Source organism: Triplophysa dalaica, chromosome 13 (assembly GCF_015846415.1).
Source record: "Triplophysa dalaica isolate WHDGS20190420 chromosome 13, ASM1584641v1, whole genome shotgun sequence".
Classification (NCBI taxonomy): Eukaryota; Metazoa; Chordata; class Actinopteri; order Cypriniformes; family Nemacheilidae; genus Triplophysa; species Triplophysa dalaica.
Window position 1 is genome coordinate 2,279,890 of NC_079554.1, and position 20,265 is coordinate 2,300,154.

The 20,265-nt window shown below is 37.9% G+C and overlaps 2 protein-coding genes across 4 annotated transcripts in view; one reads left to right on the forward strand and one right to left on the reverse strand.

Annotated features, from left to right (window-relative positions):
- The window catches only part of enpp1 (ectonucleotide pyrophosphatase/phosphodiesterase 1), a 36,142-nt gene extending 31,050 nt beyond the window's left edge, over positions 1–5,092 (reverse strand). The window contains exons 1-3 of one of the 3 annotated variants that reach the window (XM_056763933.1): positions 4,775–5,087; positions 3,192–3,264; positions 2,948–3,073 (exon numbers count right to left, since the gene is read on the reverse strand). In XM_056763933.1, the coding sequence (XP_056619911.1) occupies positions 2,948–3,073; positions 3,192–3,264; positions 4,775–4,903 (328 nt within the window). In that variant the 5' untranslated portion in view covers positions 4,904–5,087. Of the gene's footprint in view, positions 1–2,947; positions 3,074–3,191; positions 3,265–4,774 lie in introns of all 3 variants that reach the window. The other 2 variants (XM_056763934.1, XM_056763936.1) reach the window with 2 other exon arrangements.
- Positions 5,093–5,109: 17 nt separating this feature from the next.
- kcnk3a (potassium channel, subfamily K, member 3a) lies at positions 5,110–16,449 on the forward strand. The gene is made up of 2 exons (XM_056763937.1): positions 5,110–6,547; positions 13,015–16,449. Exons 1-2 carry the CDS (start codon positions 6,079–6,081, stop codon positions 13,893–13,895), a joined length of 1,350 nt encoding a protein of 449 aa, XP_056619915.1. The 5' UTR covers positions 5,110–6,078; the 3' UTR covers positions 13,896–16,449.
- The last annotated feature ends 3,816 nt before the right edge of the window (positions 16,450–20,265 follow it).

The following is a 20,265-nucleotide window of genomic DNA, read 5'->3' on the forward strand; positions in this document are numbered from 1 at the left end:
GAACGTTTATTAATAAACGTTAGTAATAGTTTATTAGTTATTGTAGTCAAGCAGGTAAATTGTCCAGGAGAAAGGAATTCCAGTAGGCTAAAATAATGAATAATGGATGGAGATCGTAGGGTGCGTGACATCCAGATTCAGATCTGGTGCGTGTATTATGTTTTGTAGACATTTTCTACGTTTGTACCGGCTATTATGGCAACATCTAACTGCACACATTAGGCTTGTACCTTTGGGTTCCATAATGAATATTAACTAGCCAGTCAAAACAGCACACTCGTCTCACTAATAATATGACTGTCATTAGTTATAGTGGTCTAGACCACTACAAGTCTAAACACAAACACCTTAAAGATGGCGGCACCCACATTTACGCCCAAAATAAGGTGGATAGGGGATCCCAATAGCATGGATCATTGCATGGAAGCTTCATAAAGAAATGCAGTCAAAAGTGTTAAAGTACATACAATATGAATAATTGAATAAATGTCAAACTAAAATGACACAAAAGCGATTCATGCAACGTTTATGATTTTTAAAACACCTCTCAGATCCAACAAACATCACTAATATGTATATCCAGTGTCTACAGACATGACGTCTAAGCATCTACCGGCAATCTTCTTGATAAATATATCACTGAATCTTTATGCTAGAACAAAGATGTAAGTAATACGCAGCAAACATACCAAAAGCTTACAATAAAGTGACTAAAACGTTCTGTATGCAGCTCTGTGGCTTTTTGTGTGTATGACAGGCGAAGTTGCTCGTTAAAAAAACAGACTGGGGACAGAAAAAGAGTCCGTCTCGACAGACAGAAAGCCACTGATGGAGTATGTGCAATTCACCATATGAAAGCAAAATCCACCCATCCCGCTCCACACATGCAATGCACACAGCAGGCGCCACAGGCAGGAACATTTGGCGTGCGAGTTGGAAAGCCGATTGAAAACAAGCAGGGAAAAAAACGTCTGGGAGGCCTATCTTGGATAAAGGCCACTTTCCATTCCATTCCATTTTCTACCGCATATCCGAACTAGATAAAAGCCACTTGACGGAGGGAATTTTTAACAGGTGGGTGTTAAAGAGACATTCTTGTGTAGTGTTTGCAGAGTCAGGCGTTTCTGGGGTGTTCCGGTTCAGCCCTGGTTGAACGCTCAGTGTCTGCATTTAATATGACCTTGTTTCTTTTGTTCGTCCAGACAGACAAACGCGGTTAGCTGAAGTTAGACTGTTAAAAACGTGTTTTTTATTTCAGATTTAGAGTCCTACTTAACCAGACATTGACTATGAACTAAGTCCACATTGTAGTTTATTTTGGCTAAGAACCACCCACTTGGAAAGGAAAAGAGTGATGTAATGTCACCAACCACAGTTTGTTTAGCCTGTAAGCGTCATTTAGACGCAAGGATATAAATTGGTAGAATACAAATGGACTAAATACAAGTTTCAAATGAATAAAAGAAAGACAAGGCAGTCGTATCTACAGAATATATGTTATATAATAATACGGAAAAAATGTGTGAAGACGTTGTGATCGGCAGTAATCTGCTTATCCAGAAGAAAGAAATGTATTTTTGAACATCAATTGACAAACTTTCCTTGTTAAAAAAAACAATTTTTTAAACATGCATTTATTTCTTACTAAGTATAGTTTAAATGTACTAGCGCAATTCCAGCGTTATGGACGTGACATTTTGCGTTATGGATGTGACATAAAAATGCTCGGAGAATGAATTTGTTACCATTGTATTGAACCATCTGTTTAAATTTTACTGAACCCTTGTTGATAGAGTCTAAACATCAAAAAATGAAAAACATCTATGAAAAAACATTATATTCAAAAAACGAGAAATAAACAAGTGTTATGGATGTGACAAAAAAAGGACGCTTATAAACTTAGAATTTCTGTAAAATAAAATACACAATCCTGAAGCTACAATACCCAATGAATGGGGAGGAATGCCTCTTTATAGAACATGAAGTAGTTGCTTTGTTTTAATTTTCGTCTGTCCATTTATGAGGAATATGTATCGTTATAGATGTGACAATCCTGAAAATGGCTCTTAACAGACCATGAAAAATCATGGACAAAAAATAAAACAAGATCTCACATGGGTATTTGAACCACCAAATGTTAAAATCTGTGCTGTTACTAAAAACCGCTTGTAAAAACATATTTTTTTCATGCTAAGGTTGACATTTTAGCAGAATTGGCAATTAACAGATTTACTGTCATGATTTAATGATATAAAATTATAATTAACCTTTATTTGGAGTACTATTTATACACTATGAACATTTGTTCATAATAAGCCTGTGTTTAAAAATGTGTTCTCAGGTCACTTTTGATAAGGATTTTATGATTTTTTTATAAAATCAATCTTCAATGCAAGATATTTAAAGTGTACCTAAAGCATATTTTCAATAGTTCCACTTTAGCACGATCAAAAACACTTAAATGTATCTTTAATTGGACTTAAAGTATATAAAGTACAAAATTAGTTGTTCCAATTTAGCAGACTTTAAGTATACCAATTCAGTATCCCACAAATACAATCACAGTGTATTTTCATTAAGTACATAAGATGTAAATGGATTTGCAGTATACTTAGCATAAAATTAATGTATTTCAAGAACATTTTAGTATATTTAATTTTCGCTTGCGTTGGCACATTTGGTTCTTTTTAGAAACTGTAACAATGTGGCATTTTGTAAACAGTACTTTGGTGGTTATGTCAGCCAATCAGATTAGACGCTGAAAATCACTGCATTGCGTTTCAGTTTCAGACTGCGAATCAACATAGACAGGCAAAGAGAGAGAGTGAGAGAGAGAGTGAGAGAGAGAGAGAGAGAGAGAGAGAGAAAGAGAGAGATAGAGTGAGAGTGAGAGAGACAGAGAGTAATGGACTGAATAAGAAGAGGGATAGAAACAGAGAGAACTTACTTGGCTTCACACAAACTTCCTCATAATCCACACAGCAGGTGCCTTCACTCACACATGCGGCGTCACAGTAGCACGTCGCTTTAGCATCACGACTTTTGGACACACAGCGATCCTTACAGCTGCTAACTATCAGTCAACAAAACACATGAAATTAAAAGCAAGTAAACAACTGCAGAATCTCGAGAACTAGTGTCTATGTGATGTTGATTTATCATAAAACATGAAGAACATGAATAGTCGATACCTTTCTCAACGCAGTGGAGTTTCAGTATAAATATGATTGTGAGAATTAAAGCCAGCAGGCAGAGCACAAGGATCTGTACAGGACAAAAACAATAGAGCTCACTGTGCTGAACATCCATTTATAAGATTCAGAGAAGAATGAATTCCTCTTTTGATACAATCAATGAATGTAGTGTTAGTAGAAACATCAACTGAGCTTCAGGACCATTTGATGCGCCAAACATGTTTGTTGGACAGGAATGCAAGAAACAGCAGCGGTAAACCAGAAGCCCAACTGGCTGTGCATCATGGTATTAATAACGCCAAGGTCAGGGGTTCAAACCCCAGGAAACACACACTTAAAAATGTGCTGCAAGTCACTTGAAAAATAAAACTGTGAGGAAATCAATTCCTTACATAGCCTACATATAGTTTAAAACGCAATTTTGTTGACACTTTTTATGTGTTTGACAACATTAGGCATCTGTCCAGGCCTTTGTGTGCTTAACCCCCCCCCCCCCCCTTAATGATATACAGATGTTTCACATATCTGACTGTTCCGACTAACAAAGAACTGAGGCTTGATGACTGCATTAACTTTAAATGATGTCATTCTAGCCTTAAGAAGAGGTTGCACTGAGCAAAATATTAGATCACAGGAGTGGACTATCAAGCAGATACCTGTCAAACACAGAACATTACCTCAACGTTAATACAAAGGTAGCAAGACGGTTCCCCAAACCTAAAGGGAACGTTCTCTTTTTATGTTAAGAAAACTTTCCAGGAAAACCAAAAGGGAACGTTGGGATATCTGTTCTCGGAACGTTCTTGGAACATCAGCGATCGGTTCCCATGTTCCAAGAACATATTCTAACTTTCCCTGTTCGTTTTTTTTTTAATTCCAAAGATTGAGCCAAAGATTGTAAGCTGGGTAGCTCTGTTACATTTAACTATTTACGAGTGCTTTCGTTATTAACTTCCAAAAAAGAACATGTTCCTTCCTCCTTTATGAATCTGCCAACTCGCCACCACAAAAGCTTCTTTAACACAACCTTTCATCCAAAGCTTTAAAACTTTCCAAAACATGCGTTATGCGCGTGTGATGATGTGTGCATTTCACTTGACTGTTATACATTTCACATTCATGTATTTATCAGATTATTTGGTGAAAGAACAGATGTGTAATGCTAGAAATGATATCAAAACAACCCATTGTTGCAGACTGAACTACAGATGATGGTAAATGTGGCTTATTCTTGTTATTTATTAGTAACATGCGGTTAATGGTAAACATTTCCTCATGTACAGCCAGTTTATTCCGTGTGATCTCAGAACAGTCTACTTTACATTCATTAAAAACCTTTATTAAAACTCATTTAATAAAGCCTTAACATTCAATGCATAGCATTGCAAATGATCTACAACTAATATGATTTAATAAAAGATATATAAACTTTCTCTCACCTAATACATAAACAAAATGAACTACTAAGTTACTTAATAGAAAGTAACGTTAGCTCCGATCTGAAGTTGCTGATATAACCTACAGTAATGTCAGTAGCTCCACCGGCCTCGCACGAGAGGACATGCTGAGACTTCTCTTACCCCAACCAGGACTTTCACGTATCTTGACATTCTTTTGGAGCTTTGATGTGTCCGGTTGGACTGCTGTCCAGAGCCCAGAAGGTTCGCGGCGTGCTCGCTCATGCCTTCATCTCCTTTAACTGGATCCATTACTGATCACTGGATCTCTACTTGTTATTTTTGTTCATTTCGAACTTTGTTCCCTGTTGAGTGTAGCCCGTGTAGTTTAAGTACCGCCCAGCTGACCGCAGTACAGTAGGTAACCGGAGAGGTGGAGCGCGCCGCTCTCGTTCGGGACTGTTGACTGAGGAAAGCGGAACTTCGTGTTACGTGGCCGATTATTGCCGCCTGTCAGTATCTGTCATAATGTGTTTGTGGTTGTCACGTGTTTGTAACGCCTCTGTGATTTATAACAGCCCTCGTTTAAAAACCCAATTGACACCGCGAGCTCACTGAGAGGACGTGAGGAGACAGCATGCACACGCAAACTAAGTTTATTACTAACAAAAGAGAAATGTTTGCAAAGTAAGTGTCGCGATGCTTTACATTGGTGGATTATCCGTAAGGTAAGTGCTTTGTGAAACGTGCTAATATTTACAGGTGTGATTTGAATAGATAAACGCTGTGGGCAACATTTCAATAAAAACACACAACAAGCACACGGTTTAAGCCTTTGTTTGCTCATTTCAAAGTTAAACAAACAAATCAAAACCCTACAAAATATCGCGCAGTGTAATATCGAAAGATTCAACGTTGTCGGAAATTGCACGAGCGCGCCCTCTCGTGGACAGTCGCCGCTCGTGCAGCTAAAGATCGCAGGTGAGAATGATTAAATTCCCCTGTAATTATCTTACAGGTTGCTATTGACTACATAACGACGTACGTCGACACGTTTAGTGAACAAATCAACGTGAGATGCGATCGTCTGTCCTTTCCCCTGAGGATGCGATGAACTCACAGAACCACGAGGTTATTTTCCTCAAGGAGTTGAAATTGCATCTCGTCCTGAACCGGTGGTTGGTGCATAGTTGTACGTTAACACATTTTGCAAACTATTTTGGGATGTCAGTGCTCTGAAATCTGGACAGCGATGATCTGAGCTGACGTTACTAATTCATTTAGTCTCACTTACAGCATCCTGCAGGAAGAAATGTCATGAGAATGAACAATACAAGCTCATTACATTAAACTCAATTATTGATCGGGATTTCTAAAGCCTTGTCACTTTTTAATAATATGGCAAGAAATCAATCCATTAGTGTACAGATCCTTTACCAGAAGAAGTCGTTTTAAAAAGACATGTTGTATAACACTCCGTGTTGCCGATGGGAGGCTGTAGAGATGAAAGAAGAATGCGATGTGTTGACTCAATAGACACACGTCCACCCGTGGTGCTGAAGGACAGCTCATCGCTTCACTCCTCGCTGTCTGTCTGTCGCAATGAAACAGTTCGGTGCTCCTTCATCTCCATCAGTCCTCAAAGTTTGCCGCTCGTTTCGTTCGCTCTGATCATGAAGAGACAAAACATCAGGACCCTGGTGTTGATCATATGCACTTTCACGTATCTGCTCGTCGGGGCGGCCGTTTTTGACGCTTTGGAGTCGACGATGGAGATCACCCAGAAGAAGATCCTGGACGATCGCAAACAGGAGCTGATGGACAAGTACAACCTGAGCAGAGCGCATTTTGACGAGCTGGAGAGGGTCGTGCTCCAGCTCAAGCCGCACAAGGCGGGCGTCCAGTGGAGGTTCGCGGGATCCTTTTACTTCGCCATCACCGTCATCACCACCATAGGTAGGACTGACTCTCGATGTGTGACGGGACAAACTTTTTCGGGATGTTATTTTCTTTGTTTGCTTTAAACGAGTCGTGCCAGGTTTGGGTAAATTATTATTAGAATTGTGGGGACCCCCGTGGCACTGTATTGCAATAACGTGAATTTGGGGGGGGTTCGATACTACTGACGTGTAAAATAATGTGAATAAAAAAGAATAAACGTTTTCAAGTATGTTGAATTGCTGAGCTTTTATTCGTGTAAGATGCAAGTTCGCTTTTATATTAAAAAAGTACTCATTCACTTTACCAAGCTTGTACATGATGTATGTAAAATAACACACAAGGGCAGTGTGAACACTTTTATTGACACATCCTCCATAAAAGTGTTTTGCTTCCTTGAGGCGTGTTTACTGCTGATGTCTTTAATTTACTAAAAATGTTGAGTGTTGTCTCTGTAGTGTGTACATGACACTGGACAGCTTCTTAAGATCACTAAGTAGTCAACATGACTAGGATGCGTACAAGATCCTTTAATTAATCCAAAGACTGACAGACCATGATCAGTGATCTCTCTCTCTCTCTATGTGTGTGTGTGTGCATCTTGGCAATGGTCAATGGGTAGTTGATGTGACATGCCACAATGCGTGACAGAAGTGTCTCGCAGTGTGAATTTCTAAACTTCATCCACATTTTATACAAATTCTTGAGATGTATACAAGTAAATATGAGATGTATGGGGTATACTATTTTATTTACAAGCTACAAAAAACATTTGTGAAGAAGCTGCAAAATAAAACACAAAACTGTACTATGTTAACCAATAATCTTGAAGTCGAAAAAACTCGGTTCATGATATCATGTGCTGTAAACCAGTTCACTCAGCTCAATGCATGCAATTTTTCCATGATCAAGTCTGCTTTTGAACACATTGTAAGGTCTGTTTCATGTGCCTCCTATAGATCAGGTTACTGCGTACACTTGGCATGAGTAATCTAATCATCAGAAAAGTAGCCAGGCTGCCAGTGCCTTATTGTCAATGCAGGACACTCTGTAAACAAGGCACTGTTTACTATCTGCGGTATCAGTTAATACACTATAACCTGAGCTAACCTGATCCATTAGTCTAGTGGACAGAATTATGAGCCCACAGTTTTGTACCGTCACCCGAAGCCGAAACCACAAAAAAGTGGGTGAGGTACCATATTCTGAATAATGCTTGATGTGGGTCCTTATCTGTCCCTCCCCGTGGTTATGATATTTGGTTACATGCTTGCTGCCAACTGCACGGTGGCCAGCCGGTTGGCAAGCTCAGAGGTTGGTCTTTCATTGCTCTCCATTGTGTTTCATTTAAGTATCAAGTCTCAGGTGTTTTTCTAAAATTGCTTAGGAGTAATAAAAATTGTTCAAATAAGTGCTAACAAACCGATTGATCGCGATTAATCGATTTGAATACTTGTGTTTAAATAATAAACTGTACGGTATGCATGTGTGTGTGTGGCGGGTATATTTTTATATAGATACACAAACATACATGTAGATATTTAGAAATATACGTAATATTCATTTATAGTTATAGATCATGTAAATCATATTTTAATATAAACGTTATGTTATAAAGATATGTTCAGGTGAATATTTGTTATATATACATATGTACTCTATGTGTGTGCAGTTATATATACAAATAAATATGCACACCATACATTAGTGACCTTGGATCACAAAACCAGTCCTAAGTAGCACAGGAACATTTTTAGTAAAAGCCCAAAATACATTGTATGTGTCAAAATTATAGAATTTTCTTTTATGCCAAAAATGATTAGGATATTTAGTAAGGATCATGTCCATGAAGATATTTTGTAAATTTCCTAGCGTAAATATATCCAAACTTTATTTTTGTGAGTGGATGGCCTGCTACAGCGCCTCTGATTAACAACTTCAAAGGTTTAAACGGTTGTATCTCCGCCAGATATTGTGTTATCCTTACACCCATACATCAATAGAAAGTTTGTTTATTCAACTTTCGAATGATGAAAAAATCTCAATTTGAAAAATTGACCCATCTAGGGTCACATATATTCTTTAAACACAAACATTTATTTTGGAATCGATTAATCGTGATTAATCTATTTGACAGCACAATTAAAACACATGAAGTGTATGAAGGTATAAAATGAATAAAATAATCTAGATTGGGTCAATTTGATGAGAAAGAGTTTGCAGTCTTGACAAATCTGAGCTCAGATTGAGACATTGTTGGCATCTCTACTGAAACTCTAATGGAGAAATATGTGAGACAAAAATGACTTAAGAAAAGTTCTCATTAAAAATATTTCATCCCTAAACTTTCTTTCACACACACTCTTTCACACACACTCTTCGCTAAGCAAATGAATCCCATCATTTAACACGGATTTGCAAAATACATTTTCACAACGTCTTTTTTTTGGTTCCCCACACCGTCTATGGTGTCTGAACGTTGAGTTTGAAAGATGTTGATGAGTTGAGTCGTGGGATCAATCGAGTTGCAGGGTCCAGCGACAGTACAGCGGGACACGAGCGTCTCTCTTGCCCCCCTCTGCAGGGAAGGAGTGTTTTGGATGGAAAGAATGTGATCTGTATAAATAAATACCCTCCTGGCCAGCAGAGCAGCGGGTCATACATCAGTCGGAATCTTTGGCTTTTTGCACTTTATACATTTGGGGACATTTTTCACATAGACAATCTGTCGGATAGCCTGACAGCTCTGGCGTCTGGGCTCTAAGGGACAATGAAGGAACCACAAAGGCTTTTTTATTTACACTAAACACTGACGGTTTGTTATTTGTTATTTGTTATGTATAATATGTTTTATAGATCAGTCCAGATTTTTTTCAAAAAATATGTTTTTTATATGCCACCCAAAGTCTATTGACAAAACACCAGCCACCTGCACAGCATCAGTACTGTACATAAAGGGCGAAGCCAGTTGTAGACCTAAAACACGTTCTTTGTCCTGTCTTCCCAAACATTCAGTAGATGCCTCTCATGAATATCTTCTCATGTGTGTTATCTGCGATCATAACTATATTTTCTACTCACAATCAAATCCCATAAAATCAGGCACTTGTATACTTGCAGTTGGCCCACGAGTGAGTTTAAAAATACTCACCCTGTAAACCGATGATATATGTATCTGCATTTTCCCAAAGGACATTTTTATTGCTCCGAGGTTCCTCTGTCATTGCAGTTCATTTCGATTTATTTCAAGGAATTCTTCGGAGTTCCTGTCACGCTTCGTTTACTTTTCAACTGTGTTTCAGAGGTTTCTCATAAGATTCCTTAGGATTTATAAAAATAGACAGCAAATTAGCTAAATGTTGACATACGGTCTAGAGCTTAAAACAAATGTCATGTTATAATATCATAGTTCAGATTGTTTGAACTTTTAGTATCCTGGCCAGGTTTTGGTATCCGAGTACAAAATCTCATAAAATGGTCTCAAGGTTTCCTATTGCTCACTTTTTATATAGAAAAATGAACACACATTATTATTATGTTATTACGGAGGGTTGAGACATCCAGTTTTCCTTGATCGTTTGAAATACGCTAAACTAAACTTTTTATTTGTGTCATCTTAGCGCACATCAATTTGTCGTAATTGTTATGTATCAATAAGAATTGTGATGTCCGGGAAGTTTGTCTGATTGTGATTGTATGTAAATCAGACCGATCTGATGTCAGTGAAGGGGTACTTGAGTGTAAAGAAATAAAGTCACCACACATCACCAGCCAGCTGAACTCCTGCTGGAGGATAAACAGATGTTAAAAGTGAACAGGGCCTTGTGATGTGTGTTTTTGGATATCTCTGCTCTCTGGTGTGAGATGCTTGTGTGCGTAGATACATTTTCATCGAATGTGACCGGAGACGTCATTGACGCCCTTGCACTGACATCAGCATTTTTGCATTCAGTGATACACTTCTGTTACTCTTATACAGCACTATTAATGAAATACCCTACAAATCATTTAAAACAAGTATATCTACAGTGATTCACAAATTCACAAATATATCGAAAGAAAGTAAAAAATATATATTTGTATGAGTATGAATGACATCATGTACCCCTGTAAAATACAGTAATATTCTGGCAGCTAGGGCACCAGAGAAAATGTAAAATAGTTTTGTTGTAATGTTAAATTACATGTTTATTTCATGCAATTCATATTTTGCACCCAACTTGTAAATTTGCAGTTCATTTCTGTAATTTAAACTTTTTACCGCATTTCAAAAATATAAAAGGCAAAATTCTGTAAAATTACAGTATATAAAAAAAATTCAACAGCAACTATTCACCGTGGTTGTGGTTATACTGCTGATTGTGCCGAATACATTTGCATTCTATTCAAGGAAAACAAAAAGCATTTGCGTTAATGACAGAATATATTGTAAATGCTTCGATTGTAATTCACAGAAGGGAGTCGGACATTTATAATCAAGAAACCAAATGAAGTCTTACGTAAAAGCGAAACACAAACAGCATTATATAACCACACAACTGCTTTGCCGTTCTCGCTTTTTCCGAGAAGATGTGAAAGATTAAAAGTGACAGCAGCGGGACATCTGACCGGAGTATGTCAAGCCCTCAAACGCTGCTAGAGTTACACATCCTAAACATAGCTGCTCAGCACGTGCACACACGCACAATAAAAGACACAATAATATAAATATCATGCTGTATATCGATAAATACATGATTCAGTGTGGTGTAACATCATTGGAAGGCCCTATAAAATTAACACGTGCTCTAAAATAATCTGATTATAATTGTGTTAATCCTAGATTTAGGGCTGGTGAGCTGACAGTGATGTAATTCTAATAAAGGTGGATGTTTTCCAGATCTGTCTTTGATCTATCTTTAACACACACACACGCTCTAAGCTTTATAGATTTCACCTATAGATATTAACTTGCTGAACCATCTGTTCTGTTTTTCTCAATATGGGTTATATTTTGATTTAACCAAAGGCAGACATCTTTAATCCTTTATTTCACACAATGACTTCCCCCAGCACCACACACACACCTTCTCTAAGTATTTAATCCTCGGAATGTGTGTTGAACTGCTGAATGGATTTGCTGTGACTGCAGCACATTCGGCCATAAGTTTGATGAGTTATTTCGGGAGATGTAAACTGAATGAATGAAGAGAAGCAGATACATGAAAACGAGCTCTAAACATCAGTCCCGTGTATTCAAGATGGTTTGTACGAAATAATTCATGCCTGGTTCTAAAAAAGAATCACCTGGATTTACAGATGTGTTTTATCAGTAAGATTGAGAAGATTAACAATTTTTGAAAGGAGCAAAACTACAATAGTGTCACTTTTAGCTGGAAACGATTATCTGAGAGATGAATGAAATTTTTATCTTGAGAGAACAAACATTTGAATTTCATTAAATCAAATTGTATTATTTTTTACTAGAGATGCAGCGATATATCGGCCTAAAATCAATATGGGTCAATGCTTTAATCGGCCAAAATTTTAAGAAAAATCACCAGTTTGATGTTCAATATTAATAGTCATTATGATAATTAATAACATTCACAAAGTTAAGAAATATGAATTTTATGTTCAGAATCGGTATCGGCAGATATCACTCTGAACATATGATTATCGGTATCGGTAAAGAAACTAAGTTCAGGTGCATCTCTAATTAAAACCATTATGATTCTTATGGCATATACTAAAAAACACTAAATTTTTGTGACAGATAAATTATGAATGAGTGATTGTGATCATTCTCTAAAACTCAGGACATCAAACAATCACAGTCATGCAAATGATGTTGATCTAGAAACACAATACATCTCTGTGAAGATAAAACTTCAAGGCAAACGCAAACAAATATACGATAAAGTAAAAAGGACTCGTTGCTTCCTCTAAAAGGCTTTTGGACCGAAAGGAAAGCGTTTATTTTGAAAGCTAATCTAAGAAGAGCAAATGAAAGTGTCAAATGTGTGAAAGCTTGAGGTTACAGATCTGTGCTGGTAACTGACAGGTTGTTAATTCAGATGTCACAAGAGCTGTTTCGTTCATTATGGTACGTGTCCAAAGTTTCAAATGTATGTACCAAATAATCGGACCGGCTTTCATGCTTGTGGACTCGCAGTCATTCTCTCTTTATTGTGTTTTTAAAGGTGCTGTGTGTGATATTAAGAAGGATCTATTAACAGAAATGCTAAATAACATACATAACTATATCTTCAGAGGTGTATAAAGGCCTTACATGATGAAGCGTTAAGTATTAATTATTAATTAGAATGAGTTATTTCTATCCACACACTAGTGCTCCGAAAGGGAATAGTGAGCCGTTGGTTGCAATTCGCAACCCCACCACTAGATGCCGCTAAAAGCTCCCCATTACACCTTAAAGGAAGACACCCAAACTTTTTGTGGTTACTGTCACTGTAGACTAATCACTTTGCATTTATTGTTCGCAGGGTATGGCCACGCGGCCCCCAGCACTGACGGTGGAAAAGTGTTCTGTATGTTCTACGCTCTCCTGGGGATCCCCCTCACCCTTGTGATGTTCCAAAGTCTGGGCGAACGCATCAACACCTTCGTGAAGTACCTACTTCACCATATCAAAAAGTGTCTCAGCCTTCGTCATACCGAGGTCTCCATGGCCAACATGGTGTGCATCGGCTTGATATCCTGCATGAGCACGCTCTGCGTGGGGGCGGCGGCTTTCTCCCGCTACGAAGACTGGAGCTTCTTTCACGCGTACTATTACTGCTTCATAACGCTCACCACCATCGGCTTCGGGGACTACGTGGCCCTGCAGAAGGATAACGCCCTGCAGAACAACCCCCAGTATGTAGCATTCAGCTTCATGTACATCCTGACCGGCCTCACAGTCATCGGCGCCTTCCTCAACCTGGTGGTGCTTCGCTTCATGACCATGAACGCTGAGGACGAGCGGCGCGATGCCGAGCAGCGCACCCTGCTGTCCCGCAGCAGACAGGCAAGTGCCGCGGGGGTCATCCCCTGCATGGCCGACCCGCCATCCTCTTCCGCCGCCGGAGGGTCAGGGAAAGGATTGTGTAACGTATACGCCGAAGTGCTTCATTTCCAATCTATGTGCTCCTGTCTCTGGTACAAAAGTCAGGAGAAGATGCGCTACTCGATTCCCATGATCATCTCTCATGATCTGTCCACTTCGGACACCTACATGGAGCACAGCGAGACCTCCGACGCCCTGCACTCCAACGGCTGTGTCTGCAGTGCCTTGCAGGAGCACTCCGCAGCCAGCTCGGTGTACACTGGCCTGCTGAGCCCGCCGCATTATCAAAGACTCTCCAAACGCCGCAGCTCCATCTAGTGCGCCGGAGGATGCGTGGCACGTGAATCTCTTTCGCCTTACGAAACCAACCACTGTTGTATTTGGGGTTGACATACTGCTGCTTCACGGTTTGGATCCTCTTTCATTACGTCTAATGTAGTTGTGGACTTAAGAGGGCAGACTGTAAGCAGACTGCAGCGGTTTGCAATAAAAACACAGCCTCCTTTTTGTCAAGTACGCATTAAGGTTTTGGGGAAAGGGTCGAACCCAAACTCCTGGCTCTCTGTTGAGCTTTAAGGGGAGATGGAAACAAATGCAGGGTTTTCAAAACCAACAGTTCAAACTTCCAAAGAATAAGACTTTTCTGGTTTTGACTTTCACTGGTGGAGTATCTAGTGTTGTGGTGCGACAGCCTCAATAGGGAGTGTGTAATGATCCTGTCGTATTTGCAGGGGAAACTTTTTTCGAGATATAAAATGATAGCAGTTTGTAAAAAAAAGTAATAATATAAAATAGTTTAAAATATTTAAATGATAACTACACTAACAATGTTATGCTTTCTTCCACAATTTAGCTTTAAGTTTAATCTACCCTCAAACTCATTTTTCTTATTTTTATTTAAGCACAGCATTTCTTTTTCTTAGCTGTACCAGAGACCATTGATACCATAGATATATACGCATAGATGCCACATTCAGCCGCTCCAGACACGACATGTGTCCGCCATTTTGGTACCACCAATAGTTCATCAAGTTGCTGTTGACACTCAAAATGAGTTTTCAGCCTCTGATTGTACAAAAATTGTGTGAATGTTTCCATAATTGGAATGTTTCATAACGTTTCCTCTAACGTTTTTGTAACCAAGCAAATACAATGTTTAAAAAAATGGATAATATCAATAATATCAATGTTTTGTGGAAATGATTAAAAGGCCAGCATTGGTTGGCCATGTTCTTTCCTTCAAACGCTGGCAGTGAAACGACCAACGAGCCAGCTTGACCGTTCCAATACGGCGGATGACATATGCATTGCGGCCCATATACAGCTGCTTATGATGCATCTACTGTGTTTATATCTATGGTTTATACATCTGTTACTCTAATCTATCGCCAGGTTTGTTTATTGGGTGTTTTTGCATTGTGTTATCCATTATTCTAGCTATTGTGACATTTTACTTTGGCGATGACTTTAAGGCTTTGATTTTTACAGTTGTAGAGTTAAAATTGTTTATACTGTACTTGCACTTTAGGTTAAAACTAGCTTCAGGGCTGAAGCCAGGTCAATATATAATATATAAATGGACATTTTCTAATACACACTCCTGCTCATATTGTGCATGTGCTCTCGACATTCTAAGGAAGAAATCAAATGTTTGTCTTTGTAAACTTAAATCAAAGTCCAATAACTTGCTTTGCCTTTGAAATAACATTCATTTACATCTGATGTCTCTTGGCCATTGGTTGACCAATAGTCAAATAGCCATTTAGTCTTTATTGTAGATCACCATTGTGACCATCCAATAATGTGGGTTAGCGTTGACATTAGAAAGGTTACAACAGTAATGCAGACAACTGTGCTGAGATGCTTCAGACGGCGAACTTGACCTTTAGTACACATCACATATACTGTATGTGTGCCTGCAGTGTTTCCTCTACAGTCCACTGCAAATTCACATGAAAAACACACTTTTTATACAATCCGTGCCCAATGGATATAACCACATCCTGCTTTTTTTTCTCGTAAAATATCTTGTTTCATTTGGAGCAGAAGATGTAATGTGTTGCAAATGTCAACTAAACTGTACTGGTATTTTCAAATATTTTTCTCAATTAGACAAAATTAGAAACCTTGTATAACTATTATTAAATAAGATTTGAAGATATAGCTATCTGAAGTTTGACTTAATATTTCGCATAATGGAAACGCATTACCATTACCATCGCATTACGTACACACTGTACGTAAAACCAGCTGAGTTTGTCCTACTTAACTATCCATACATTGTTGAAATGTTAGTTCACTTTAAATTGATAATATGATGTTCTTTTGCTCACCCTCAGGCCATCCATGATGAAGAGTTGGTAATAATGTTGTAAATGACATTCAGTTTCTCGCACAGACCAATCGTTTCGCATCATAAGATCCCTCAGGGTTTCTTTCGTGTTGCCTGTATCCAGTTTTTGGACTCTCAAAGACATTGACATTTTTTGACACCTGAGGACCCGAGGAGTAAATTAACAGCAAATTGTCCAGTGAACTAATGTTTCAAGGGTCACAAATGGACCAACGTAATCTTTTATTTACTTTTTGCACTTTTATCAAAATCATAAATATGATTACTTACTTACTTTTGTAAACTGGATATGCAAGGAAGATGCACTTTTAAATGGTGGATTGTACTATTATAACTTTTCATGCATCTGTAATTGTATCGTAACTAATAGAAAAGTCACTGCTTACCCTTTAACAACACTAACTGTTATTATAGATGTTTCATCATTTCTGCCTTCATGCCCATTCAGGATGTGATCAACATGTCCAAAGTGATATTTAGAAATCCAAAGTGGTTGAAATAAAATGTGCAGAAACTGTAGATCACGTCATTCTGTCTTCGTTTACTTAGAAGAATTACTTTTCCAGCCGGACCTTACAGGAATTTGTATGTAGTTGACGAGGTGGCTCATATGTAGTGTATGAAATCGAACGATATGAATCTTACTAAAACTTACAATTATTGAAAAAAGCAAGACTGAAGCCCCGCCCCTAACCCCACCCCTAACCATCAGGGGCACAAAAGCAAATCGTACTAAAACCTACAAATGCTAATAAGCCTCCTCAAAGTTACGATTGAGATTGTGTTGGCTGGACTTGAGGTCTCAACGTTTACGACCTTTCACGCATTTAAATGTGACCAAATTTCTGTACTAGTGCATAGAGTACGAATGATTAGCAATGATCTTTGACGTTAGCATAATATAATATATATTTAGTGTGCCCATCGGTCTGCACAGCAAAGTCATACAACCTTTCTACCTTTGAACTGGCGCTCACCTACCAAGTGCACAGCGCTCTTTGTTTGACAGATGTTGTGGTCGTCAGTCGTTATAACTGTGTTGTCGGTGTTCATGGAGAAATACTCACCGGCACATTATAATTGGTCGGGGCCCGGAGAGGGTGGAGTTAGTGTTGGGACTTTGGCAACAATCTTTTGTGAATTATCTTTTTTCTTCTCCACTAGTGTAAATTGCTTTTCATTGTTATTTTATTTGCCTGAAATTTTAACTAAGTTCTGCTGCTTATGTACCACACAGTGACACTCTTGCTGTGGGCAGCTCTACTAACTCTGCCGCTGCGTTAACTTTCTCTAGCTAGTGTCGAACTCGCATCGCGGATAAAAAGGTGCCTTTGGAATGGTCTACGGGTTCATTCATACAGATGTAATAACTTTATAATGTGAACAGACTGTTTTGATGATTCCTTGGGGTTTTACGTGGCTGCATACATGGCTTATTGGTTAAGTCTTCCCCTGCCTTTTTGAGGCCCCTGGTAGCTAATGGGTAAGGCCGCCCCTGAATATAGCACACTTCTAAAGCACAGATCTGTTCTGATGCTAGTAAGGAATGATAAAACTTCTGTGTGACCTTGTTTGCTCTTTCCTATGTTAAAGAGCACAACGTGGTCCCCATATTTCTGTCATGTCTTTTTCCAACTCAAAATGTTGAGTCAATGAGGATTTCTCTTCATCATCAGTCCTGAGTAGGCCTACCCTCCCCCCGAGTTAGAGAGTTAAAATGCCCCTTCTCAGCAAAGTTGTCAGTTCATATCTTCTTCATTTTCATGCGCGTCTCTCCCTCGCCAACCTTCATTCGCTGTGTGTGTTTGGAAATGAGCCAACACAAAATATCCACCCGGAGGCGTAGAAATTCTTTGAAAAGTGGGTGGGAGGAGACACATTAAAGCATTGAAGCATGGCTACCAAACGTGTGTGGAAACCTACTACTGAAACTTAACTTTTTGGGGATGTATACATGAAAAAAATATCCTTCTAACAAAGTGAGCTGATTAATGAGAGGTATAAATCTGATATAATCATTATTATATTTTATGGTTGAAGCAATAAATTTGAATTATATACCTTCAATACATTACCCAGTAAAATGAGAAAACAAGGACGGGAAATTGTCTTTATTTAAATAAAAAATGATTTCTTTTAGACATTTTACTTTAATGTCAGTTCAAACCTTTTCTTAAACTAAAGCACTGATTCTTAAAAAAGTTATATTTTGTGGTTTTCTGGTTACAGTGGGAATGATAGGGGGTCAAAAAACACAAAATATAAAAATAACATATAATTTTTGTACACCAAACCCCATTTGACTAGACACTTTAACTCACTACATTGAAAAAAAATCTGGCAACAAAATGGTAATATTCCGGCACCAGATTTTTTTTTACATTTATTACATGTTATTTTACACATTACTATTTTTTACTCCATTTCAAAAATATGTGAATTTTTTAAAATAAAACTGTCAAAATTTGTAAAATTACAGTGTCCTCTTGAAGCTTTACACTGTAAAAACACGTACAATTTTTAAAGGTTTTTTTAATTATGATATCAAACTTGTAATTTAACAAAATGATACTGTTTTTTACAGCCACATACCACATACATTTAAAAACACTATTATTTTACGGATTATTTCTGGTGCCCCAGCTGCCAAAATAAAATCAGGTTTTTTACAGGATTTTTTTTACAGTGTAGAAAAGCATCCACATTTACTTCCATCGTAGCCTCAAAACACATAAAATGCTAAAAAGAGGAAGAGAAAATGGAGAGAGGGGAAGTCACGCTGAATGGGAGCTACTAATCATATTAATATTCTGGAATGATCCTGATGGATGTTTGAGAAGGTTGGCATCAAACTAAAAACAGCAACGTCCAATCTCAACAGCATACAAAAGGAAACAAAACTTAGCAGAATGAAAGTAAAATACAGGCTCCTTATTTAATTCCAGAAAGTCTCGTTGTGTGACATATTAGGAATATCTTGGTAAAATAAGAATATTTAGGAACTCAGAACCTGTGATAAGAGGAGCAAACTTGAGATGAGAAAATATCATGAAATGACAAACTAATAAAATATACACCTATTTTTAATAATGAATGAACGACTACTATGAGTAAATAATGAATGGTATCTTGAAAGACACAGAGAGTCTTTATATAAATGTAATCATGTTGTGTGAGCATATACAGTATAATTATAAACTAACTAGTATCATTTTTAGGCTCTGTATCATTTAAGAATTGTTTTGCAACATTTATGAACCCATGCAAAGTCTGAAAGAGATGTGAATTGTATAAAGAGTGCAGGGAAAGCTTTGGGATTCTTCATTAAATAATACAAACACAGCTGTGACATCAGTGTCTCTGTAGAGAGCCTCTTACTTCACCAACTTCAGCTTCGATTAACATCAAAACCAGCTGAGACTACAGTAGATACCCTCACGCTTCAGCACGACAATGAATCTCTTCTCGCAGCTTTAAAGATTTAAACATCTGAAAGCACGTTGACTATTGGTTACATGCAAACCCTTAAGTAAAAGTGTAGGATCTATTGCGACCATTTGTGTTTTCATAATTTTAGAACAAATGTCATGGGTAAAATAATGGATTCTATATAGTGAGATATTCACAAATGCGTGATAACTATACTGTTTAGAGACTGATTTGTGTTACACGTTTCTGTAGATTTTGTTTGACTTGTCAGAAAAGAGCGTTAGATATAATGTGTAACTGAACATCAACCAGTCTTCAATGTTTTTTTTTTGCTTAATCATGATTTGTTGGTCATGTAAGAGTGTAAGGGCTTTTCTTCAGATGTATGTGACACAGCCCTCAGGCCTGAAGAGTACTGGCTTATATAACACTGCCTACTGCATCTGAACATGTGCTGGAGCCACAGAGCTCCAGGATCACGACTGCACCACAAATCCTGCGTCTGTCTCATACATATAGAAAATCATCTACATCTACATTAGAATTTAGCTTTCAGATTTTTTGCCGAATAGAAAATGACCTGTTAAGACGATATAAATTACAAGAGAATTAGAAGCAATTAGAGACTATTAGCTAGTGTTAAAAGGATAGTTTACCATAAAATGAAGATAATCCCCATAGACATCCATTGTATGAGAGATATTTCTCAAAATGAATGATGACATCTTTGTGTGAAAGTCCCTTTATAAATTGATACATTTTGAAGAAGCTGTCATCGTCTGATCTCCAGACATTTGTGACGTGTTACCCGAGTAAAAAATGTAAGATCTAAGCATCAGTTGCAGCTTCTGTTTAACAGTTTTATCACCAGCACGCAGAAATAATCTTGATTGACAGCTCAGGTGT

Bases quoted from the DNA above. Each gene is read 5' to 3' on its own strand.
- kcnk3a (XM_056763937.1), top strand. From the start codon at position 6,079: ATGGGAGGCTGTAGAGATGAAAGAAGAATGCGATGTGTTGACTCAATA. The intron at 6,548-13,014 runs GTAGGACTGACT...TATTGTTCGCAG, and splicing joins CACCGTCATCACCACCATAG to GGTATGGCCACGCGGCCCCC.